This window comes from Lepidochelys olivacea (genome assembly GCF_965140295.1).
Source record: "Lepidochelys olivacea isolate rLepOli2 genome assembly, chromosome: 2".
Lineage (NCBI taxonomy): Eukaryota > Metazoa > Chordata > Testudines > Cheloniidae > Lepidochelys > Lepidochelys olivacea.
The window spans coordinates 171,210,693-171,238,391 of NC_140412.1; the positions used below are offsets into that span (position 1 = coordinate 171,210,693).

The 27,699-nt window shown below is 41.6% G+C and overlaps 1 protein-coding gene across 1 annotated transcript in view; it reads right to left on the reverse strand.

Moving 5' to 3' along the window:
- ADCY1 (adenylate cyclase 1) overlaps window positions 1–27,699 on the reverse strand; it is a 227,861-nt gene that overhangs the window by 37,356 nt on the left and 162,806 nt on the right. The window contains exons 8-10 of the mRNA XM_084620103.1: window positions 11,050–11,205; window positions 7,582–7,776; window positions 3,145–3,242 (exon numbers count right to left, since the gene is read on the reverse strand). Of these exons, the coding sequence (XP_084476229.1) occupies window positions 3,145–3,242; window positions 7,582–7,776; window positions 11,050–11,205 (449 nt within the window). The remainder of the gene's footprint in view (window positions 1–3,144; window positions 3,243–7,581; window positions 7,777–11,049; window positions 11,206–27,699) is intronic.

Sequence of the window (27,699 nt, forward strand, 5' to 3'; positions counted from 1 at the left end):
CTGAGAGTGCAATCCACACCATCCTCCAGATCATTTATGAAGATATTGAACAAAATCGGCCCCAGGACCGACCCTTGGGGCACTCCACTTGATACCGGCTGCCAACTAGACATGGAGCCATTGATCACTACCCGTTGAGCCCGACAATCTAGCCAGCTTTCTACCCGCCTTATAGTGCATTCATCCAGCCCATACTTCCTTAACTTGCTGACAAGAATACTGTGGGAGACCATGTCAAAAGCTTTGCTAAAGTCAAGAAACAATACATCCACTGCTTTCCCTTCATCCACAGAACCAGTAATCTCATCATAAAGAATTCACTCTTACCTTTGTGTTGTGTTTTATCGATATTTTCTTGTAACCAAATTCTGACCTTTATGCCTCATTACTTGTAATCACATAAAATCTATCATTTGTGGTTAATAAACTTGTTTATTATTTTTAACTAAGCCAGTGTGTGTTTGGATTGAAGTGTTGGGGAAACTCCATTTGAGATAACAAGATTTGTGCATATTAATTTCTATTAATGAAATGACAGACTTTATATGAGCTTGTACTGTGCTGGGCAGTACAAGACACACATTTCTGGGGGAAAGTCAGGGATTGGGAATTTGCTGGTGTCACTCTGCTGTATATTTCAAGGGTGGCAGGCTGGCTGATTGAAGCATTCTTGAAGTAAAACTGGGGGTAAATTTATATGCTGGAGGCTGTGCGAGAGCAGAGAACTGAGGGGGCTCATCTGCCCAACAGTCCAGATTGTACCCTGAGGAATGTCACAAACCTTTATAGACAGCACAGTGAGCAAAGGCTCCTTCCCCTTTATGTGCTTATGCAATGACTGACCAGAGTCTGGCTTTTAACACTGAGAAATAATGTGAAGGATTTGGTTGTTGTGATTGCATGTTCCCTCTGGGAATATTTCTCCCGTTAGAGTCGTCAAGCTTTTTGTTGCTTTGCTATATTTTCGCTCCTGTTGCAATAACATGACCTACATCCTTCCTGCCTGTCTTGTCTCTATTGACAGAATCTCTTTCATTATCATATGCGGCTTTCGGCAATTTAAATAGTATTTCCAAGTCAAAAGTGTTGTGGGCAAGGGAGATCAGGACTTTCCTAGCAAGAATTCACTTTTTCCAAGTTTTGGAGTGTGTGGGCTGTGATTTTGTCACAACCTTCAAAGGAACTGCCCAAGTCAGTACTCCGAAGAAACACTGTTCAAGAACCTGTCCAGTGGATCCTGCAGAGAGTGGTACTAGTTATCTGGGAAGTGCAACTTTCCTGTCTAAATCAGTAATTAACCAGTGCAACAGCATGGTGTTCAGTAGTGCTGCTCAGCTGGTGGTCTGTCAGATTAGATGTTAACCTGATGGCCTGACCAGATGGTCACTAAATAACTACGCCCCTTTTTACAAGACTCAATTTCCTCTCATCATATTTTTTTGTCCCCTTAAGTTCATTCTCAAGTTTCAACTGCATCTGCTATACTTTGCCACTTCCTGTCCTGAACTTCTATATGCTGCTGCTGGGCTTTACCTTGAAGGTAAGTGAAGCAATTCCTAACTATGTTTTGCCTACTTCAGGAGGCCCTTCGGGGGTTAATTCCCTGAGTTTTGTAATTGGCTTTGAAATCCGCAGATGAAAAATGCCATAATCCTTTAAAGTATTATTATTATTTCACCAACAAACACATGGCTCAAACTTTCATATTACAGAACCTTCTTAAACTACAATTTAGTTTAAACTACCAGGAAAATTTAGTAGGGAATCACTGAATGAAGAGTTAAGGGTGGGTGTCATAAGGCTGGATTTCTCCCCAGTTTAATGGCTCACTCACACCCACAGTCTCTTTCAGGCAAGATTTTATTGTCCAAACTTAACAACCAGCCAAAAGCACCGTTTCTCACCTCACCCTTCACATGTCAGGCTCTCATTGCTTGGTATCCCAGGGGACTCTGGCAGTCCTGCCACGCCTGCTTCCTGCAGCTCTCTCTCTCTCTCTCTGTTAGTTCTGTTCTCACAACCAGCCCTGCACTGGAACTCTTCTTCTAACCATTTAGAACCTCAGATGTAGCCCTGCCCCCTTAATTGGCCCAACTGAGAACACCTGCTCTTGCACAGGCGAGCTGGACCTATTTCAATTGCAGGGGCCAGCCACTCCGTGACAGTGGGATTTTTAGCCATGGCCTACCTCTATTTACATCAAAGTCCTAATGACTTGGATGGGAACAGAGTTAGCCTAATATTGAGTGCTTCTCAAGATCCCACCCTAAAAAGGATATTGTCAGCAAATTAAAAAAAACAAAACAAAACTCTAAAAAATAATTCCCCCCACTTGCTGACTATAAGAAACCCTTGGAAACTTGACACTGATGTCTGCTTTTTTACCAGTTAGAACCAATTCACGTGACTCAGTACTAATTACTGAATTATATGAATTAGCCAATAAGCAAACGTACAAACAAAAGAAAACGATACTGCATCACAAAATATTCCTGGCTCTGTTATCTCAAGTGTAGCTTAGTTTTAAATACTTATGATAAGACTTCATAGAAAACTAGTAAATATTCTAAAAGTTAAAAGTATTAGTAATATGAGACCTTACTCCAGTGCTGCTCCGCTAGTAAACCTTTGCTGAGAATTGGGAAGAGATCAACATTTTATGTGTGAGAGTTATTAGCTGTAGGGCTAAGCAATGTCCCATTTAGCAAGTTTCTACTGTATTCTTCTTCCGCATGCATATTTTACTTGTTTGTTGTTAAAGGGGTTGAGCATCAGAGATAGGATGCTGGCAATGTGAAAAAAAACCCAAAGATGAACACTGAAGCATTTGTTTTGAAACAAGCCAGCTACAAATAATTATACGGTGATTTTGTAGACAGGCGGAAGGGACAAGGCTGGAATTCAGATACATTGTTTTACCATTGGATTCAAAGTTTACCAACCTTGTCTGTATACTTTGAAAATATCCTTTCAAATGCCTTCTGTTGTTTGGGGTCTCATTTTCCCTGCTTAGTTACAGGATCTAGTAAACTGATGCTAATAATATGTGCTTCAGTTCTTGCTCCAGAGCAGCTAATGTTGGAATCTGTGTACAAGATCCTTGAAAATAATGTGCTTTGAATTTAAATAGCAAGAGATACTTACTGTGGGATTATTAGAAGGTAGACAAGGCCAAATAAGGCAGCTAGAATTAGTGAAAGAACTACAGCACTGGTGAAGTACTCATCCTGAAGCTGGTGGTACTGTGAATGAGAGGAGATGCACAAAGACAGTTAGTTAGGCATCTATACCATACCTTCTGACTCTAAACTAGGAACAACTATGGTTTAAAAGAGAGTGTGTGCCTATATCTCCACATATTTACAAACGTAGGAATGAACATGTTTTAATTCACACCCAGAAAAGATCTTAAAATGTGAAATTGCAGAACTAACTGTAGACTGTAATCTATCATTTAAATCAGCTTCTGTACCAGATGACTGGAGGATAGCTAGTGTGATGACAGTTTTTAAAAAGGGCTCCAGAGATGATCCCAGCAATTACAGGCCTGTAAGCTTGACTTCAGTACCAGGCAAACTGGTTGAAACTATAGTAAAGAACAATATTGTCAGACACCTAGATGAACATAATTTGTTGAGGAAGAGTCAACACGGTTTTAGTAAAGGGAAATCATGCCTCACCAATCTACGAGAATTCTTTGAGGGTGTCAACAAGCATGTGGACCAAGGGGATCCAGTGGAAATAGTGTACCTAGATTTTCAGAAAGCCTTTGACAAGGTCCCCCACCAAAGGCTTTTATGCAAAGTAAGCTGCCATAGGATAAGAGGGAAAGTCCTTTCATGGATTGGTAACTGGTTAAAAGATAGGTTAGGTATAAATGGTCAGTTTTCAGAATGGAGAGAGGTAAATAGTGGTGTCCCCAAGGGTCTGTTCTGGGACCAGTCCTATTCATAAATGATCTGGAAAAAGGGGTAAACAGTGAGGTGGCTAAATTTGCAGATAACACAAAATTACTAAAGATAGTTAAGACCGAGGCAGACTGTGAAGAGCTAAAAAAGGATCTCTCAAACTGGGTGACTGGGCAACAAAATTGCAGATGAAATTTAATGTTGATAAATGAAGAGTAATGTACATTGGAAAGCATAATCCCAACTATACATATAAAATGATGGGGTCTAAATTAGTTGTTACCACTCAAGAAAGAGATCTTGGAGTCATTGTGGATAGTTCTCTGAAAACATCCACTCAATGTGCAGCTGCAGTCAAAAAAGGGAACAGAATGCTGGGAATAATAAAATCATGACTGGTGTAGAGAAAGTAGATAAGGAAGTGTTGTTTACTACTTCTCATAACACAAGAACTAGGGGTCACCAAATTAAATTAATAGGCAGCTGGTTTAAAACAAATAAATGGAAGTATTTCTTCACACAAAGCATGGTCAACCTGCAGAACTCCTTGCCAGAGGATGTTGTGAAGGCCAAGACCGTAACAGGGTTAAAAAAAGAAGTAGATAAATTCATGGAGGATAGGTACCTCAATGGCTATTAGCCAAGATGGGCAGGAATGGTGTCCCTAGCCTCTGTTTGCCAGAAGCTGGGGAATGAGCAATAGGGGACGGATCACTTGATGATTGCCTGTTCTGTTCATTCCCTCTGGGGCACCTGGCACTGGCCATTGTCAGAAGACAGGATACTGGGCTAGATGGACCTTTGGTCTGACCCAGTAGGGCCGTTCTTATGTTCTATTATTCGGTATCTGATATAGTTAAAGCTGCATGACACTTTCCTTTCTCACCCTCTGTTTCTGTACCCTATATCTTTCCCAAACAGTCACCTTTCAGTCTGCAATTATTCAGGTTTGATCTCAGCCCAGAGGTGAATTGATTTTTGAAAGATTGAGCAAAAAGAGTTCAGCTGCTTTGTGGCAGAATGGGGAGGAAAAAAATACTTTTTCCATTATTAAGAAAAATCTTTGCTGCTTTCAAACAGCTCTTTGGCTGAAACAGCTGAGGGAAGAAGACTGATTTGTGGCATGAAAATACCTCTTGTTGATAGATGTGGGTGAATCATTGGTTTTGGTGTAACTAAGTCATGAGTCTGAAAAAACAGTATGCTGCACAGGTAAAGAAGAATTTGAAAGTTTTCTCATTAAGTGCCAGATTCCGATCTTAGTTTCACCATCATGGACCTGAACTCGTTTCACTCAACAGAGTTATTCAGGATTTACACCAGTGTAACGGAGATTGGAATTTGGTGCTAAGCTTAGAAAGTGTGCAGCTACATAAGACTGCATGTACACCATTGTAAAGTGTGCAGAGGCTGAGCCTAGGGTCCCACAGGCTCAAACCCTGCGAGGTTGTGAGATGTAAGTGCACTTTGGAAAGTGCATAGGTGACAGCCCTGCTACAAACAGCTCAGGGGTTGTCTTCTGTGAAATTCTTAGGGGCAGGGCTCATCTCATGGGGTTTAGCCCAAAAACGTTCCAGGTTATGGAATTTACAAACTATTCCTTTTTTACTCTTCTCCCCAAATGAATGGAACTTTGAAGCTCTTTCTATGGATTTTTTTTGTTCAACCTCCCCCACCCCCATCTCCTGTCTGCAGCGTCTACTCCTTCTACATGGAACTGAGGGAGTGGGAGGCACAGGGCTGGCTAAAATGGCTTCACATGACCTGAGGATTCCCTTCTCTCCAGTGGAATCCTTGGCTCCTACTTTAGGGCAGCTTTACAGATGCTTTCTGCAGTAAAGCACACAAAATCACCAGCTAAACAAAATGGACTTTTTAAAAAGTCCTAAACATATATTTTCACAAGATTCCATATACCTTTACCCCAAAAAAGAGCTGTTCCATATTCTTTGGTAAACCTCACTCTTTTTTACAGTTATACAGGAAGAGCTTGTTTGCTTTTTAAACAATGAAAATTAAAGGATTAATCTGTGGCATCTTGAAATGAATGTTAATGGGTAAAAATTCAGTTTTGTGTGTGGGACACTGAGCAGAGGTGACAACGTACCCTTGACTGTATGGCTTACATCTGAGAAAAAAAAAATAAGGGCTATTGCTACACTAACCTAAAATCAGACCACTTCTGCCTTCCTTCACTTAAAAGAAAAAAATAACCATGTGAGTTAAGACTATTCTGATCTCATCTCAGTGTAACTACAACAAAATCAGTGGAGTTACTCCAGGTTTATATCCACATTCATGACGTCAGTTTGCAGTTTGGCCTAGAGAACACAAGTCTGTGATCCTAACATGGGATCCTCTACCAGCTCCGTGAGCAGAGGGAAGTTTCTGCATGTGACTCTCCCCTCTCCTGTACAGATGTGTAGTGGTTAGCTGTCTCCCCTAACTCCAGACTCCAAAGAATGGATCCACGGTTGGGGACATGGCAGGGACTGGGCAGTTTGGGGGAGTAGTGGGTAGGCCAGGGCTGGGTCCAGGAAAGATGAACATCAACCCCTGGCTCCAGTTTTACAGAAATTCTCCAGAAAAGATAATGTGGCCTTCTTACACAAGGTAGGCTACTAGAGGGAACCACAGAACCTGTGGGGGCAAGTGCCTCTTCATGGGTACCTGAGCCCCCCGCATATGACCCTACGTATGGACCCTGCAGCCTATTATGCAGGGCAGGAAATACAATCCCCATCCTCCCAATGGAATAACAGGGGAGGAAATCCACAAAGGAATCATCACTGGGATTTTCTCCTCTTTAGCCCCATCCTGTGAATTTCTGCAGGAGCGGGGAGTTAAAGCTTCATAATATTGTTTAAAGATAATGAGCAAAATCTGGACCTTGTCTAAGAAAAAAGAAAAGGAGTACTTGTGGCACCTTAGAGACTAACCAATTTATTTGAGCATAAGCTTTCGTGAGCTACAGCTCACTTCATCGGATGCATACTGTGGAAAGTACAGAAGATGTTTTTATACACACAAACCATGAAAAAATGGGTGATTATCACTACAAAAGGTTTTCTCTCCCTCCACCCCACTCTCCTGCTGGTAATAGCTTATGTAAAGTGATCACTCCCTTACAATGTGTATGATAATCAAGGTGGGCCATTTCCAGCACAAATCCAGGTTTTCTCCTCCTCCTCCCCCCCCAACACACACACAAACCCACTCTCCTGTTGGTAATAGCTTATCTAAAGTGATGACTTTCCTTACAATGTGTATGATAATCAAGGTGGGAGAAAACCTGGATTTGTGCTGGAAATGGCCCACCTTGATTATCATACACATTGTAAGGAGAGTGATCACTTTACATAAGCTATTACCAGCAGGAGAGTGGGGTGGGGGGAGAGAAAACCTTTTGTAGTGATAATCACCCATTTTTTCATGGTTTGTGTGTATAAAAACGTCTTCTGTACTTTCCACAGTATGCATCCGATGAAGTGAGCTGTAGCTCACGAAAGCTTATGCTCAAATAAATTGGTTAGTCTCTAAGGTGCCACAAGTACTCCTTTTCTTTTTGCAAATACAGACTAACACGGGTGTTACTCTGAAACTTGTCTAAGAAGGCGCAACTCCATCTGTCCAATTATCTTTGGTTAGTGAACTTATTCAAATTCTCACTTACTTTATGCTCACGTTCAATTTGTTTATACTTGAGTGTAATGAAATTCAAGTCAGCCATCTCGGATTCAGTTTGCCGGGCCTCTATCAAACGGCTGATGTATCTGTTTACTCGAGTTCCTGGAGTGGTGTATACCACATTCGTAGAAAAAGAGGAACGATTCCTGAGTTTTTCAGAGGCTGTCCTTAATGCTCTTCTCTGCAGCAGAAAAGAAAACAGGAGAATGACTGCTATTCACTGCAATGACATTATTCATGACTGAAAATGTCTCATCATTTGTATTGCCAAGTCCCCAGTCAGCATCAGGAATCTGTTCAGCTAAGCAAATATAAATTTGTAGACAAATACAAGGAAAGACATAGTCCTTGCCCCTGTCAAGTTACAGTCTAATTACAAATTAGTTACAATTTCTCAGGTAAAATCCTGGCCCCACTAAAGTCAACGGCAAAACTCCCATTGACTTCAGTGGGGCCATGATTTCACTCCTCATCCTTAAAAATCCCTCTACATATTGTCCTCAACAGCATTCTACTCTGCCACTGTGGTGAAAGCCATCTCAGCCCAGATCAGAGTGACTTGATCAGCAGAGTAACAAGAAAATTGATCACAGATGAGAAAAACTCATTTTTGTGACTTAGCGGCAACGACTCAAATTAACCCTAGACTGTCCATGCCTCTGAACAGTTTTGCTGTTGAGGACGACGTGGATGGGATAGTATTTGCAAAGCAACTTTTCTTCACCTTCTCCACATCCACAGCATAAGACTTTACATAATTTTACACCACAAATTTAGCCACAAATATAGGGCTAATGAAGGGTTAATTCCCTTATAATTGTATTTCCTCTGTTACCATTTCTCTTGCATTACTCACTCCTCTGGCTGTTGTTCTGCAAGCCTGGGCCTGGCTCCCAGCTCCAGGCGTTGTGACCTGATGCATGGGGTGACAGCGCTGTTCAGATTCGGCCTGGCTGTGCCCCTGTCATGACCTATACAGAAGAGCTCAACCTGTTTCTACATAGTCAGAAACATACTTCTTTTGTGAAACATTTGCAGGTGTCAGGGAAGACCATTTAATGCATTAGGTTATGACTGATCAGCTTGGAAAAAAACCAAAACAGATGTCTACCACCTAGGATATAATAAGAAGAATCTTTGCTGTCCCTTGTTACAAACAGACACAAGGTCTCAGTGCAGTGCTGTCAATGTTACTTTTTAAAAGGCTATACACCTAGAAAATATCTTTGAGATTTTACAATTCCCTTTCAAAGTCACAGCTCAGGGGACAAAGGAGACCAGCTAAATGTATGCAGAATGAATAGACGTTTCCTTTCTCACTGTGCGTGAAACAGGAGTGGCAGCTCTTCTTAAAATCAAAACAAAACACAACACACAAACAAACACAGGTCAGCAGCTAGTTAACAAACACACATAAGCAGACTTCCCTGTAAAGTAGATATGTGAAGCTAGTGATCAGTCAGGAAATACTACAAACCAGTGGCTTGGTTCAGGAGTGGTCCCTGATAAGTACTGGAAGAGATTCCGTAGCATAGATAAAATGTCTTCTCAGTTCTCTCACTGTTTTCTTGTTCTCATATTTACACAATAGTGCTGGTGCTAAATGCTAATGACACAGATACAATACCTGCTTGAGTTTTGCCTTTTGAGTTTAATATATTGAATAAGCATGTAATCTGAAGGGCTACTGTGTTAACATGTACTTGAAATTCCAGTTAACACACACAAATAGATTACTACTCATTTCAGATACTTATATTTTGGTGCCTCATAGTTTTGCTTTCTAAACTAAATTTTGCAGGGCGTTTTTTCAATTAAGTGACCGAGGTTTTGTTTGGGTTTTATGTTGAAGAGAATTAAAATGGAGTGAGCTATTAGCCCATAAAATCAGCTACTTGTCCACATATAACTACTTTTTCATTTATTTTCTAATATGCATTTTACCTTTTTTCATGTTACAGACTTTCATGATGTCTCAGGTTTTAGCAAGGTAAAGTATTCTGTCAGAGAGTTTTTTTAACTTTATTGTGGCACAGATGCAGATAATACTGGGCCAGCTTCAAAGAGTTTTGAGCTATATTATGGCTTTCATGATTTAAGGAATAATGATCTCTGAAGGAAGCCAGGAGAGCAGGCTGGTTTGTACAGATTAAACTCTTACATCATGTTCTCTGAGATAAGAGTCCCATCTGAGTTGCAAACACTTGACACACAATTAGGTAAGTTAAAGATAACATTATAGCAGTGACTTTGAATGTTCTGACTTCGGGGAATTTAAGCCAGTTCCCTAACATACTAAGGTTTTGTATGCATGCTATGTATACATGCACACACACTCAAAAGGCTAAATTGTCACATAACTTTTATAGAATAAACATAGATTTTTCAAAATACTCAAAGAGCATTTAAAAGATGTAATTCAGAGCTATGATGTCATCTGTGAGTTACGTGCTATTTCTATAAATGGTAAATAAAGTTGGCAATAAGAGATTTGAGATTTAAACCAAAAAGGGCTGCTTTTTTACTTTTGTGTTTCTGTCAGTACTGGGAGAAACAAAAAAGTTTCACAAACTTTAAAGTTCTAATACTGCCAGAAAAGAAGATTTGAAGTTTCTCAAAATGTATCTCATTTATATCAGAGACAATCCAAGACATAGTTCAAATCCCAGGGAATGAACTTCCTGCTCTACTGCAGTTGACATTCAAGCAGCAAACTATGTAACATTGCCACCTACTGGCAAAATAAATGATCTGATAACTCTTCCAATCTTTTGGTTTCAACACCAAATCAGCTTTATGATTCATGGTTACCATTCACATTTTCATATAGAAATGTATAGGCATACAAATATACTTACTTTCTGTATGCTACTGCATGTGCAGTGCTGTCAGCTGAAAACTGTGGAGGACTCCAGGGATTTGCAAAACAGGTTTTGAAATTTCTGCAATGGCCTCAGGGACTCTTTTCTGAAGGACAAGTCCCAGACGGTATCCACTTGTGAGATGTGTGTGTGCACACAGGTATGGGTGACTCTGCACCTGAGATCTGCTACACTTAAGCTTTGTCTATACTGGGGAAATTCTGCAAAAGTTTTTCATCATTGCTAGCACCAGTTCAGCTCCAGCACTAGTGGGAACCCTGGGATCCCTAGCACAGATAGGATGCCTGGTGCCATTTGCCTTTTCAAGTCAATTTACTATGCTCTAATTTACATGGTGCTTGAAATGCACAAATAAGGCACTTGTGGGTGCCTCACGATTAAAACTGCTATTTTACCTACTGAGCAAAAACCATATTAGCAACAATGGGGAATTTTTTTTTAGACAAGGGTTTATTATATTGACAGCACTTATGTAGTAACAACCTGTTTTGGTTTAGTTTGTGAGACAACATGGAGCAACGTACATTTTAAAAGCACACATTCAAGGACCTCAGAGAATCCTTATTAATTACCTTATCATCATCCTCACATGTCATGACATTGGAGAAAGGTATCTCAGCTTTGAACATCTTACGACAATGCATGAGCTGGACCAGCAGGTAGCAGACTGTTTTGAACTTCATTCTTTTGGCAGGCTTTATGTCTGAGAGAATCAGTCCTGGAAATATCTGTCAGGCAATTAAAAATATGAAAAAGATACACACAGATTTACATACCTACATGTACATATACCGTCCAATGATCAGAATAAGCATGAAAACATTTGAATATTGTGATCAAACAATGTATTTTATTACACATTTTTTACATTTAGTACCTATTTTCTTGGGGTAGAATACTTCTCTTTATATCTAATATATAGAATATGTTTAACATATTATCTTTAAGCACAACATAACTAATATTTCAAAATTGAGTTTCTATAGAAACTACGAGTACAAAACCCATTAGCGACTGATATAGAAGAGAGGCATTAGTTGTATTTCTTCTTTTACTTTATACTCATTTGACTTAACCATTTTTTCCTGAAAATAAAAGCAGCACGTAAGAAGTATAAACAATGAGTGAACTTTTCTGTTTATTCCTTTTCTTTTTATAACATTTCTGTCATGTTCTTCTTACCTTCACTCTCTCATTTTATCAACTAGAGTTCTGGCTCCAGGATACAGGCATGCATCCATGGAACCATGATCAAACGGGGAGCTGGGGGACCCAACTATTATACCCCACATCTTGCCTCTTCAGAACTGGGGACATAGAGCCATGGAGAGGAATTCTGGGGTGGATGTTTATGGGTCCACTTCTTTCAGCACAGAGGCCCTGATTCCGAAAAACACTTGCTTAACTTTTAAGCATGTGTTTAACACCCACTGACTTTGATGGAATGTAAGATATGCTTATGTGCTGTTCTTAGATTAGAACCAGGACCAGAACCCCTTCATCTATTTTCAGGAGCCATGCAACCACCTCTGCTTGGATTATTTACGCTTCTGGCATATGTCATCTGTGAAGGAGGATCTGCGTGAATTTTGAAAGGCCACACTACCTGCCAGCACTGTTACACAAAGAAGTACTATCACTCTCATCAAATTACTATGCACCTATTTTAGGAGCAAAAGTGAAGAGACCCAGAGTTCAGTGCATAGTGCTCAGACAACTGAAACATATCCTCAACCCCAAACAAAGCTCAGATCTTTGTCCTTGGGAGCCAAGGAATATGGCCACTGAAATGAGTAAAAAGGATTTGGTTTATAATTGCCATTAAGAGTCGAGAAGTGTGATGGTTGTTTACTGCAGCATAAGGGGTCTACCGCATGCTCACAACTGGGAGTTGCCCATGCCTATCAGGATCCAGGCAAACAATCCCTTACTTCACCAAAATCATTTCTTCTATAGCTCCCCTCTACCTACACCAACCATGGGAAACGTTAGAGAAAATTTTTTGGACAAATTAAAGGGAATCCAAGAAAGTGATTCAGAGGAGTGTGCTGCAGATGAGCGAGGGTCCCAGCACACATGGAGGGCTGAACTTCTCTATCTTGATAGCACAGATCCAATGTACTATGGCAATGTGTCAGCCAGATACAGTATACTAAACGGAAATGTCATCTTGGTTGCAAAAAGTTCTATCCATAAGAGAAAATGTTTAGTCCAGGCTTCCATTATTGGTTTATATCACTTTTTTGGGGAGTGCTCAATTTAATGGTTGGCATTTAGGGTTTGATATCTAATCAACATGATGCAATGGTGTCATCTGCTTTATTACATCAAGTCTTAATGAGCAGGGTAGAAAGGAGGAAGTAAATCAGAATTGTTTGCTCAGATACTAGGGTGAATGTGTACATACTTGGTTATCTGAATTTAGAGCAACTGGGACAAATTTTCCTCAGTTATACACTCTATATTACACACAGAGTAAGTCAGTGTGGAATTTGGCTTTATATCCAGTTTAAAATATATGTATTTAGGTATTGAGAAATGCATTGCATTTTATGGTGCAATACAGAGCTTTTCCTACGGAGCTGTATGGGTACCATTCAGCAGACTACATGTTGCACTGTGACAACCAAACACAGAAATCAATTAGTCTGTTTAAATATCTGCATAACATTTTAATTAATGTGTGACACAACCTGTTATTAAACAGGAAAAAATTCCTGAATGGGCACAATTACTATATTGTGCACCTGAAGGATGATTAAAGTAGATTAATACTATCTGCATTATACAGCACATCTGATAGTTCTTCAATTTAAAGGACACTAGTTTACTGTGCATGTTATTCTGCTATATAAGGAGTTGATTATGTGTAGGTTAGAAATAGTGAAAAAAATCTCTCTTAAGTGGCTTCGCATATAATCTCTCAGTTGAGGAATTTCTGGCAAGTGACTCACTGCTGGAAAGCAATATTCTGCCCAGAGGACATTGTACAGTGACATTCACTTCACTAAATATCTTGAACACATTCCTTAGTTGTTCATACCAAATAAGATATTATTAGGCATAGATAGCCCTTAGGTCAGAATATGGCAAATGGGATCTATCTTCACCCCAATGTTCTGCAAGGCCCCAAGCTAAAACATAGCCTTTGGGTAGCTAGTTGTGATGTTACTGATTAATCCCATCATGTTTTCTTAAAACAGCCATAGCTCTTCTAGAAATATAAGTATTTTGCTGCATGCCTTTCTCTAAACCCAACCAAAACGTAGCAGCTTTTTTTGGCAATTAACGCCAGTAGTTTTGCTCTATTTTGCAAGTTGCAGTAATAGGGAGGGAACATATGGAAGGCACAAGGTGAAATAGATCTTAGTATCACCACTGTATCTCAACTCCAAAACAACTAGTCCCCTTTCCTCTGTCTAGCGGACAAGGTCAGATCTCTCACCTGGAAGTCACATTGAGCAGGTCAGTGATTTTGCCACACATCTTCATTTTGGGGGCGATATTAGGCTGATTCTGAATTGATCTTCTAGTTAAAGAACAAGAAGCTCCTTTGCAGCTCGGAGTACCCACAAAAGAGAAACGGTAATATAGCTGGGTGTGCTAATGGAAATTTTTGCTAGCAGAGCCAAGAGGGCATGTATGAGAGAGCGGCAAGAACAGAGGCATGGTCTCTCTCCCCCTGGAAGTGCTGGGAGGAGTGTGCTTTGGAGAGTACAGTCTAAACTTCCTTCAGTGTATCAAATCTCCTGTGAACACTATGCTTCTCTCACTGCCCAGAAGCATTATGACTTATAGAGGAATAATGTTGCCTGACAACTTTGCTCAGGAGGTGTACCTCCTCCCTTTCTCCAACTTGGCGCTCCCTCAGAAGAACCCTAAAGTGTGCAGATAATTTTTAAAAAGGTAACTTCCGGAGTTTATAACAGCTTCTTTAAAATATCTTCAAAGCAGCAGATGGAGCAACCTGTTTATTTACCAGTCATTGGGCATTGTTGGGCTTCTGCTATAACACAGACAAATGGTCATTGCCAGGAGGGTAGTATTACCTCTTTATGCCACACTTAAATAAAAAAAAAATTAGGCCATCCTTGACAGGCATCCCACTGAACTTGCTCATGGCCTGCTTTATTTTATTTTATTTTATTTTATTTTGGCACTTCCTTTTTAAGTGCAGCTGAATTGATGCTTGTTCATTTGCAACATCATTTTAGGAAGGGTTCTTTGGACTAATATAGCCAGCAAATCAGGATAAGAATGGGGATGTTCTATCAGACCCCTACAAAGGGCAGCCAGCCTATTTACAGCTTCGAGAGTGCATTGAAGTATGTGGAATATAACAATCATTGATTAAAATTCTGAGAAAACACCCCTCTGTTGGCATCTCTTATAATACTCTGGTAAAGGAGCCACTGCTGCTTATCTAAGCTCCTCAGAAACAGCATCAGACTGCAGTTCATTTTGCTGTGGTCAGCTAGGGGCATGAAAAGAAATCACAGAAAAGGAGGGTACCGTTGATATTCAAAGTGCATTCACAGAACGCTTCCACGCTGTATTGTGTGTCTGTCTCTTGCTTATGCCTTCAGTCAGTCAGGTCTAAGCTTCTTGGTATTAGCATCTCTCCTGTTATTACTTGCAATTTACTGAGCTTTCCTGTGGACTTTTGTTATCCTGAGATAAGTGAGCAAGTTTTATTTCAGGTTCGTCTTTTCACAGCTATGGTAATTAGCAATTTTTTAGACAAATCTCTCATATGCCATATTATACTTATTTGTAATAATTCCTTTACTAATATACTAAAGTCCATTTTACTTAGTGGTGAAAGAATACAACTTGCATAAGAAAAAAATTCTCCATAGTTCAAACCAGTTTATCTACCTATCCAATACAAATACAGCACATATTTCTAATGGTTGCAAGTGTTAAAAGATTGCTGGGAGACCAATAAAATAGATACAGTCATTCTCTAAGCCCATCACATCTCTCGTCTCCAAGTGCCACATTTTTGGGGGAGTAAAATAAAATGGGAGCAACAGAACATAAAGCAAAGGCCCAAACCCCACTCCCACTCCCAGTGATGGAATAATTTCAGATTGGGGGCTATCAGACTGACATTTGTGCATTTCTGTTCTTAGCACCATTCACAGTGACAGCAGGAGTGATACTGAAGCGGTACACCAACACATTTTGCAACAAAAGCATCATTCCCTCGGTGACCCTGGCAGAGCAGGTCAGATCAGGACCATAGGCCAATTCACTTGTGTGTTAGTGTAAATCGAAGGGAGTAACGTTTTAAACTTCATGAAAGCTAGTGGAATGTTACTTGTATTGTTTTCACTTATCTGTTTCTGTTATAATGTAGTAACAAACATTTACATTGTATATACCCATGTAACTCAATAACCCATCAAAGAATTCTTGTGAAATGCTAATGAAGAAATTTATTGTATAAGGTGCTAATTCCAAAGCAAATGGCCATAGTGATGATGACTGGAGGTCATAAGACTAAGTGCATTCCTCACTCACTGTCATCAAAGGAAAAACCCATGTGGGTAGAGACACTGTCAGCTTGCTTTCTGCATGAAGATACCATAAATATGGAGTCAAAGAAAGATCCTTCATCTCTGACTGTTTGGACTTTTACAGGGAAGTGTACCAGATGCAAACAGAGATCTCCAGAGACAATCTGGGTATCTTGAAAGACTTTTGCAAAACTGGCAGTTTATTACATCACTGCTACTATTTGGAGTTAAAAACTGTGATTCACCTGTACATCTATTTTACGTGCTTTAATCTCTCAATATCTCTCATTCTTTATTCTTAGCTAATAAACTTTTAGTTAATTTACTACAGAATTGGCTGCCAGCATTGTCTTTGGTGTAAGATCCAGAGTACCAACTGATCTGGAGTAAGTGACTGGTCTCTTGGGACTGGGAGAAACCTGATGTGTGATTTTTGGTTGACGTGACCCTTTATCACAAAGTCCAGTTTGTCTGGGTGGCAAGACAGGCTGGGTACTAAGGGGACTGTTTGTGACTCCATGGTAAGACTGGGTTAGTGATCCCGGAGTTCACGTCTGGTGCTGGCTTGGTGAAATCTAATTATAGAACCCTGGCAGAGGGGCAGGCGTACTGGCACCTTGGCAAGCCGACGGGTTTCCGTGTCCGGCAGACACCATCCAGGAGATCTTGCAGGATGCCACCAAGATCGACGCCTCCCTGCTAGCACCGTGGCAGAAGATAAACGCCCTGAACACCTTCCTGATCCCCTGCATCTCGTTCGTCGTAAGGGGATTCGCCGTGGCGAAGGTACCCCTCAACAAGGCATACAAGATCGTCCGGCAGCTGGTGAAGAAGTGGCTGTTCCTTCCCCAGAGAGCCAGGAACAAGCTGGTCTATATCGCCCACAGGCCTGGCGGTGCCAATGTCCCCCGCATGGGTGACCTGTGTGACATCGCGGTGATCACCCACGCCTTCCACCTGCTGACGTGTGCTGACACCATGGTAAGGAACATTGCAGCAAACGCCCTCCATGACACAACAAAGAAGCGGATCGGCAGAGCCCCCTCCAACCAAAACACTGCCAGCTTTCTGAGTGGTTCCCTGGATGGAGAATTCGGACGGGACAGTGGCGACATCGCTTCACTGTGGTCCCATGCTTGCAATGCCATGCGTCGCTTGGGGAAGCGCATCGGCTGCTGCTGGGAGTGGTGCAAGGAGCGCCAGGAGCTGGGAGTCCTGGTGCCACAGATCATGTCCAACGACAACACTATTGTCACCCTGAGCGCCAGGGGCATGCTGGAGAGGACCACTCGCTGTACGTGGAAACCCTAAAGCGTAAATCGGACCAGGGTAAAGCCTTCGAACTGACCAGCAAATGGGATGCCAGCAACCACTTCCTCACCAGGGGCGGCTTCACCTGTTTTGCCGACTGGCGGTTCATCCACCGCGCCCGGCTCAATTGCGTCCCGCTCAACGGAGCCGTCCGCCACGGGAACCAAGATAAGCATTGCAGGAAGTGTGGTTACTCCAACGAGACACTGCCCCATGTCCTGTGCAGCTGCAAGCCCCACTCCAGAGCTTGGCAGCTGTGCCACAACACCATCCAGAACCGCCTAGTGACAGCCATCGCACCGCGCCTAGGGGAGGTCACCGTGAACTGCGCCATCCCCGGTACTGACAGCCAGTTGTGACCTGATGTGGTAGTCACCGAAGAGGCACAGAAAAAGATCATCGTCGTTGACATCATGGTCTTCTTTGAGAACAGGACCCCGGCCTTCTGCGAAGCCCGAGCTCGTAAGCTGGAAAAATACGCTCCCCTGGCCGACACCCTGAGAGCGAAGGGCTACGAGGTGCAGATGGATGCCCTGATCATCGGAGCCCTGGGCGCTTGGGACCCCTGCAACGAGCATGTGCTGCGGGCCTGTGGGATTGGTCGACGCTACACACGGCTCATGCGGCGCCTCGTGGTCTCGGACGCCATCTGATGGTCCAGGGACATTGAACACATCACCGGTCACCGACAGTACCAGGAGGTGTGAGCCGGTATGACATCGTGCATCAACTATGGGAAAGGGACTGAGAGACTTTTTCCATTGGACCATATGAACTGGAACCATAAACTCACTGAACATTAAATCCCATCAAATGAGGGTAGATCCATCCTCATCATCGTAGCCACTCATTATACTCCACACCTGAACATAGCCATTATATGGGCAACATACCCCCATAGCTCAATGTCTGTACTTGGACCCATTAAACTTTTACCCCAAATCGGGGAGACTGCAGGTTATGTATTCCTTATGCCACCTGCTCCTAAACCGAATTTCGCACCCCTTGATAATCTTGCAAACTGGATACAATTAATTTAGGCTTGAATAGAAACTGGGAGTGGACGGGTCATTACATAAAGTAAAACTATTTCCCCATGTTTATCTCCCCCCCCACTCTTCCTCAGACGTTCTTGTCAACTGCTGGAAATGGCCCACCTTGATTATCACTACAAAAGGTCCCCCCTCCCCCCGCTCTCCTGCTGGTAATAGCTCACCTTAAGTGATCACTCTGGTTACAGTGTGTATGCTAACACCCATTGTTTCATGTTCTCTATGTATATAAATCTCCCCCCTGTATTTTCCACTGAATGCATCCGATGAAGTGAGCTGTAGCTCACGAAAGCTTATGCTCAAATAACTTTGTTAGTCTCTAAGGTGCCACACAAGTACTCCTTTTCTTCTTAATAATCTGTACCTTATTCCCTGACAACTAGAAACTTCTATGCCTAAACTCTGTACCATTTTCTTTTTACTTCAACATTATCTTAATAAAATTATTAAATCTGTATACTACCAGCTGGAATATCAGCCCTTGTTTTCTGACAGTCTACACTGAGGTAAGCCCTCACAGTTGTGAGCCACTCCAGACAGAACAACGCCCTTCTCTCCTTCTTTGGTCAGTGGTTGCACAGAGAGGTTACTCCCAATGCTAGCTGTGTGTTTGGTAGACCTAAAAATAGTGCTCTTCATTGTTACCACATTTCTGTGTACAGTTTTTGAACTAATACAGATACCCTTATAGTGGAAGCTTTGAACTGTAATTATGTCCCTTCACTATGTCAGATCTGCATAAACAGTGGTCAGAATTTTCAAATTTCGGTGGTTAACGTTAGGCATTTAAATTCACATTTAAGTGCTGAAATAAAAGTGATCTGATTTTTCAGAAGTGCTGGACACCCATTTCTCCCACAGACAAGCAGACAATGGGAGCTGTGGGTGCTCAGCATCTCGGGAAAAAGAAATATCAGACCACATAATTAGGTACCTAACGATGGATTTAGGTGTTTAAACTTCAGGAACCTGAGTTTGAACATTTTGGCCTAATGTGTTTGTTTTGTGGCTTCCTCTTTGCTTGTACAGAACACAAGCCTTGAAAATTTCACCTGTGCTGCAGGAAGAGAGTGTCTTTTCTATCGGGACACGCTATTATTCAGTGGAATGCACCTTCCTGCAAGGAAGGTTATCACAATCAAATATAGATGGAAATTTAAGACTCTGTCAGTATATAGATGGACATCAAAAAAGAAAATAAAATGACTGGAATGCTAATTTTAGTCCTTTTCCTTCTCTCAATTTATTCCCCCTCCTCCTGTTCCTTTTTTGTTTGTTTACACATTGCTGACTAGCAATTTTTCAGCTCATCAAGTTCAGATTTTTTATCTATCTATTTATTTATTTTTATTTTAAGAGGAGTGAAAATCTAGTCCCCACCATGGTAAAGTTTCTTTGGTTGGTCTGACAAAAACAACAGCAGCCTGCTGTCAAAAATCCTATTCCAATAACAATCATACACATCAAACAAGCTACACTTGATTAATAAAAGTCACTTGAAAGCCTTTGCAATATAGAATGAAAAGCATTCAGGGACCACATACAGAAAACCAAATGCACTTGCTAAATCTGAAGAATGCAAGCTGCTAACAATGATTCACTGATAAAAACTGAATTGTAAAAACCACGCGGTAATAGTATATTCTGCCTGTTCTTTGACAAAGCTATCACTCTTTGATATTGAGTGTTAAATTCTATTTCTGGAGGCAGCTTTACGGGGGGGGGGGAAAGGGGGGCTACCAAAAAAGTATTGGTAGGCTAACTGAAGTGATATTTTGGGGGTATAGGGATATGGGACACCTGCTATGTCCTATTAGTTGTTTTTACTGAAAGATGGAGCCAGGAATAGAAGGGTGGAGATCTGAGGGCGAGGAGATACTATGATTAAACGAGGAGAGAAAACTTGAATTCTCTACCCCCTCATACATGAATTCTCAGTCTTTTTCATCCTGTAATCCCACACTCGGGTACCTGTAATCCATCCTTTGTACTGGTTTTCACACTGCAGTGGGAATTAGTGCAAGGCTTTAGTGTCTGCTTTCAGTATCTTTTTATATGCACATGTGATTAAGGAAACTGTTTCAGATGAAAACCAGAGACAGAGAATGAAAGCAGATTCCTGACTATTATATTTGGACCCAGCAGAGGAGACAGAAACACAGCTCTATCCCGTGCTTGCTTTATTGTTCTTTCAGCAAAACTGAAACCAACATGAAAGTGACGCTTTGCACTGGGTGGGATAGGGGAGTGCTCAAATATTTAAAGGGACAGAACGTCACTTTCGTACACCCTATTTAATTTTTTTCCCCAAATATATATACATAATCATTTACATGGCTAACATAAAACACTATATAGCCTAACTAAAAGTTGTGGGTAGACTACCAGAGAGTCTCAAATGGCAAGGGATTATACTGCCCTGAAATAGCAACTCACTACCATACAAGATGAGGCACACAACTGGTTTTCACACTCTCTTGGGATAATGTGGTGATGGTTGAGTGACAGTGTCCTGAACAACAGGAACAGTCGGTGGTAAGGAATCTAGTATGGCTCTAGTATGGAATCAGAGCCCTGTGATCCCTTTGGGTGCAGATGCACTTCTCCTCATATATGGTGTGAGCTGTGGCAACCTGCTGCAAAAAATCCTTGCACCAGTCAACACAGCTGTCCCTGACACAGTGAAGGGCAGTTGGAGTACATGCGAGTACAATAAGAGAATACAGTTCTGTGGGGGAAAAAACCACATAAAATGGCACATTTACTTTGTCAGTCCTTATGTCTGCTTATTATAGTGCAGTCCTAGCTGAATCATACTGACAGTACATCCCCACTGGTTCTGGGGGCAGAGTTAAGGTTGCGTGGCATAGCTTGTGTGTACCATAACTCTGTATTTACTGGGTTTTAGAGATTTAAGTACAGGTGCACTCGACATTCAGGAAGTAGATGGTCATACTTAACTCTGCACTAATGACATTTTGGGGCAGTGAATATTGCCTAACATTTACCCCTGTAAGACTCTGTTTTCAGTTACTTATAATTTTCCCAAGTTTTAACTGTTTGGACTGAAATTTTCCATATGGGGAGTCTGACTTAGGTCGAGTATTTTTGTAAAGTTTGGACAAGTTCAACAACACTGGTTCAGTCATTTTTGAGAACAGGGCTGGAGAAACAGATTGTTTTGCCAATGTTAATTTCTTTTTACAACTGTTTAATTGACAAGCTCTCGCACCCCATGCTTTGTAGTGGAGACTTTACATTTGGCTGGGGTCAAAGAGATGCTTTTTCCCCCCATCCCTGTAAAAATCCACTCATATTTGGCAGTTATAAGCCTCTGAAAATTGCCATTTGCACATGCCCAGTAGAGGTTTGCTAGAAGCTGGCTGCTAAAGAGTGTCTGCGTGCATGAGCATGCTCCAGCCCAAACTGGCACAGAGGAGCAGGATTTTCTGTGCAATTTTCTTCTCTTAGAGGTTGTAGTGCTGGACACTGGAACTGAGAGCAGGGAGACTTTCCCCACTGTGCACTCAATGCCACCCGATGATCCAGGCAGTCTGGAGGAGGAGGAAGCATCCCACATCAAATGCAGAGGAGGACAGGACAGACTGAAGTCATAAGAACATATGAACGGCCATATTGGATCAGATCAAAGGTCCATCTAGCCCAGTATCCTGTCTTCTGACAGTGGCCACTGCCAGGTGCTTCAGAGGGGATGACCAGAACAGGTGATCGTTAAGTGATCCATGCCTTGTTGCTCATTCCCAACTTTTGGCAAACAGACGCTAGGAACACCATCCCATTGAGATAAATAGGCGCTGTAGTTTTTTGTGTATTACTGAACTTATAGAGTGTGTGTTGGCATTTATGTATCATATTTGACAATTCATGTTATGCGGCCTATTGTAAAATGTTTGTTTTGGGCTTTGTGGAAAAGGGCTAATACAGATGTTGGGTGACGTTGGTGAACTGTTTGTAGCAAATAAGTGAACAGACATAGCCTGTTTTTACTTTTTGAGAGTTATCTACAGACAGGCTTTGATTTTTTAAAAATATGCTATTTATTCAAAATTATCTGGTGAATGCTTTATGCAAACATATATCAGCCTATCAGCTAGTCCAAACTATTTGATTATATCTTCAAATATTTACTATTCTTCATTAGTAGTGTATGCCTAGTCATCTAAGTTACCAGGTGTTTGTATTTCTGCTCTCTCTGAGAGGATGACAGTGTTCTGAACAGGAGATTTTTAAGATGGTTACCATAAAGAATTCTGACATGAACTTTTGCGCAAATATACATTTGCATGAGTACTTCCCAGACTTGCAGCTTCCCCACAATATTTCATTTTCTTTCTGAATGTTAATTGAAAAAACAAATACTAAACTTGTTTATTTCATATTGTTTGCACATCACAAAATAAGCCGCATAATATCCCACTGATTTCCTCTTCACCCTTCCTAATTTCTGAGAGCCCAATCCTGTAATCTGTGTGTGTGTTACTCTCATTGAAGTCAATGGGAGTTTTATGTGAAGATAGATCTCACAATGGCCTAGACAGAACATTTCAATAAAATATCAAAAATGTCTGTGTTCTTCACATAAGAGCAGGAAATATACTGAATGCTGATAGAATCTGAAGTCTGCTCTGTGCTATAATATGCAATGTTTGCTCTGTGCTCATTCCCAGTTAGGGTGACCAGATAGAAAGTGTGAAAAATCGGGACATGGTTGGGGGGTAATAAGCGCCTATATAAGAAAAAGCCCCATATATCAGGACTGTCCTTATAAAATCGGGACATCTGGTCACCCTATTTCCAGTAGCGGATTTCGAGTTAGTGGGTCCCTGTGTGCAGCTCCATTTTCGGGGCCCCCCCTCAGAACCCAGCCAAGAAAAAGAACATTCTCTTTCCCCTGTCCCATTTTTCATTCTTTTTTTCTTCATCATCCTCCTATATTATAAATAGTGGGAAGTAAATGAAAATAAAGTGAGGATCCTTGATTGCGGCAGGAGGTCTCTGGGAGGAAGTTTGGTTGCTGGATGCGGGCTCTGGGCTGGGGTGAGGGGTATGGGGTGCAGGCTCTGGGCTGGAACAGAGGGTTGGGGTGCAGGAGGGAGGCAGGGGGGAGGCGCTTAACTCGGGCAGCACGGCTCCCAAAACGACTGGCACACACACCTTTCTGGCAGCAGCTCCTAGGCGGGGGGAGTCAGGGGGTCTCCATACACCACTGCCCGCAGGTGCTGCCCCTGCAGCTCCCATTGGCACTCAGGGTGGGGATAGCACACAGAGACCCTGCCCCCCCGAAGGGCCACAGGGACATACCGGCCGCTTCCAGGAGTGAAGCGGCATGGAGGGAGGCAGAGTGGGCAGGGAGACACCTTAGCCCTGCTGCTGGCACGTCTCTGTGTGCCCCTTGGGTGGAGGGGGGCAGCAGGTCTCTGTGTACTGCTCGGGACGGGGGCAGCGCACGGAGCTGCCTCCCACGCCCCACCAGGGGCGTGCAGAGACGTGCCAGCAGCTGGCCACTTCTGGGAGCAGCGTAGACCCCCAGCCATGGCATACAGGTGGCCTGCCTGCCTGAGCCCTGCTGCACCCTTGGCCGGGACTCGGGGGCAGGTTGTCAGATATTTTTCCTGCATTTTGGGGGCCCCATGCCACTGCATGGTTCGTTTCACAGTAAATCTGCTCCTGCTCATTCCAAGCTGAACAAAACCATCAAATCAGTTGCAGATAAGATATATTAAACAACATTCATTGTTTCGTGGTGGGAAGGCACAGGGCTCAGTACAACAGAGAGGTACAGGTCCACAGCTGATGTAAACTAGCAAAGCTCCAGTGAAGTCCCTGAAGCTACACTGATTTACGCCAGCTGAGGCTATTGCACTGTGACAAAAATAGTGTTCTGATATTCTTCTGAGTCGGCAGAATTCTATACAAGCTGTTTACTTTCCAGCCACTCACTTCGTGACAGGATTGCGACTGCAGGAAGTTTAAGATCACATCTGTTGATGTTAGAGGAAACAACAGGGTAGGACAGTGATGTGACAGCCATCAACGCTTCTCCTGCAGCTGCTGTCACACATTTTAAAACGAATCCCAGGGTACTGAATTTCTGCCTATTACATCACAAGTCAAAGAAATTAATTGATCACCTTTTGAGCTATCAAATGCAATTGTGGTTTACAGTAAGTTTTCCTCAAGAGGTGTACTGTAGATAATTGCTCTGGATCTCTCCAACTCAAGCCAGCTGGTAAATTTTAAGCATTTAGTGCTATATATTCCAAAAGATGATCCCACCATATCTCATATGGAGAAGAATCCTCTACTTGAGTGTTTTGAACAGGTCTCTCCTAAAACAAACAATTATTGATTTCCTCTTTATTTGCAGATACATCATTGTTAGCAGGGTTTGGCTGGAATAGCTCCTAGATTAGAGAAACATAGGAAGTGTAGTTCTCTGCAGTAGAAAGTGTTTTGTAAATGATTTCCTTCACCGGAGTAGACCAGATTAGTAACAGAGATCCAGAATCCATCTAGCTCTCACTTCTTCCTATCAGGAATCCTACCCGCTGGACTTCAGAGAGATTAATGAGGGACTAGTGAAATGTACAAGTATAAGCTAAGCACTATTCACTCACAAGAAAGCCAAAATCCATGCTCTATGTGATGATGAGATCCATGTACGTTGACTTGCTGCCCCAAAACGAAATCAAAAGGGAGAAAAAATAGGAATTGGTCACTGACCTGAAAGGCAGCAGGAAGAATCACCTGACACACCTCACCCTCAGTTATGAGCATGTCACAAACTGTCACAATACCAGGCCTGACTATTGAAGGACCTGAGATACTCATTTGCATGAGTAGGCCCTTATATCTGTGCATAGTCCTACAGAAATGAATGGACTTTCCACAAGAACAAGGGCTCTCCTGCACAGATCCCTTCACAGAATCAGGATCTTCATTGTAATACCCTTTTAGACAGGGTCTAGTAAGCTGTGCATGGGTTTACAATTAAAAGTGCACATAACTGTCTTGTGAATATATAATTTTTACTGTTTCCCTATACTAATTTCAGTCACACTTCATATTAATAGAATATTTTAAATGATTAGTAGATGTTGTAAGCATGTTACAGAAATGAGTAGCATGTGTTATGGATGAACATTAAAGTCATCCTATCAGAGAGCAGAAATAACCACCACCTGATTTAGGTGACCAGGCACACACCACAAAATAAAGTATAGCAAATATTCAAAGGCAATTCAAATTGTTTGTTAATAATCCATAAGCACATTAGTAGGTGTTATAGACAGCTGTAAGAAAGCTATTCACCTGTTGGACTCTAACAATTCATTACAATTTAATAATTATTAATTAAAACATCCATGATGTATTTATTAACCCTTTATAAACTATTTATAAATGTACATTTGTATTTAGGTATGACCATTATAATTTTTAGTATCACTTCCATGGGTATAACTCCCTCGGGTTTTTTTTTTTACCGGTGTTCCATAGAATCATTTGGCCTCTTCTGTTTGTCAGGGTTATCTGTCTTTCCCAAAAAGTACTGAATCAAGCAGGAGAACTTAACCAGTCAAAGAGTGACACTGATGGCATGTACCATCCAGGTGACCGCAGAAGTTGAGACTTCCTGGGATAACTTTTTGTACGTTTCTGGACTCATTACATCATCAAATGTGTTTTGTTGTTTTCTTAGCATGTGAGATAATGAGGCTTCTTAAGAGGCATGAAAAGAACTAACACAATGGCTACAAAGGAAGTATACCTAAGACCATAACTGTCTGGATATTACCAAGGCCAAAGACCAAACCTCATAGATGTAAATGTGCCAACTACAGCTGGGAGCCAGCCGGAATCCACGTTTCAGCTGTACAAATGAAGCAATGATGCTTTGACTAACTGGCTGTGGTGGTTATGAGGACCAGTGAATCAGAGAATGCAGTCTGGTGAAACAAAGGAAGCTAGTCACACGTTAAAATTTAATTTTGAATGCAGAACAACATTACAGTTGGAACAGTATAAGACAGGAAAGTTACTAGGGTAATTATCAGATCCAGAGACTTAACTGGGGCTGGGCAGACATACAGAGCTCTTGCAGGGAGCGCCACGGCTGCTAGGGACTGGCCTGGAATTTTCTACGGGGAGTTGAAGTACAGTAACATCAGCAATACCTCAGAAGGCCAAAAACATCTTGACAACTGGGGGTGTCCCCATGTGTCTCAAGTTGAAAGCTCAATAGTTAAGCCAAAATTTTAATTTGGCTTCAGAGGGAAAGGTCCGTGCTCAGCACTATTGAAAATCAGATGAATTATTTAGGTGGGTTTAGGAGCCTAATGTTAGATCACCAAGTTTGACAGTGTTGGCTATAATGCTTGCTGATTAAAAACAACAACTATAATTAACCAAACCCTATAACGTAATCTCACGCTTCCATGGAAATAATAATTGTAATGAAGCAAAACATAAAATAAAAAATGACTCAGTGGCTTTCCAATAAGCACCTCTCCACTTGCTAATGTGCATTTTAATCACACCAGACCTCTAGAGTTGGATGTTAATGGGCCTCAAATAAAAGATTAAAAAGTTGTGAATATTTTATAATCTGTTCTCATTTAAAGTGCAACTGGTACATGAAAGGGCTTTTGTGTGTTATTATTCTCATTCTTGGCTTACAAAATCATTGTGATGATAGATCGTTCCGACTGACCAGATTTTGAAGAAAGTAGGGAATATATCTTCCTCTTAATTAAAACAAAATATTCCAAACTGCTCCTATTTACCTTTCAAATTGAACAGATTCTTGGCCATCTGTTGCTGATAACATTGATTTTCATTCCTCTTGGCATCGTACCTGCTAAAGTCAGTTCATATTAATGTCAGAGATGATGCATAAAGAATAAAAAATGTGACCATGTTTCAGCGATTGAGGCTCAGGAGGAAGGAATACAATATTAAACCAGTGGACATCCGAACTCAGCTAAACGTATCAGATTTTGTCCAAGCTTCAGGGACAGTCTTCCCTGTATCTGTCTCTAGAGATTAAGTGGTTGATTCAAGAGGGGTGGGAACACTATGTGCTTTGTGTTGAATGTAAAGATAATATAAAACATTTTTTGTCAATGTTTTATGATCCAGTGATAAGTATGCAAGTATACAATGACTATGGAAAGGTTTGATATGCTGTGATGAACTGCAAAGTGACACATTGATTGATCTGTGAGCCCAGTGGAGAAGTCAGTCGATACCAGTAAAATTCATGAAGTGTTTTTCTGCCAGTTTCACAGACACTCCATTGATGCATACCAGAGAGCTA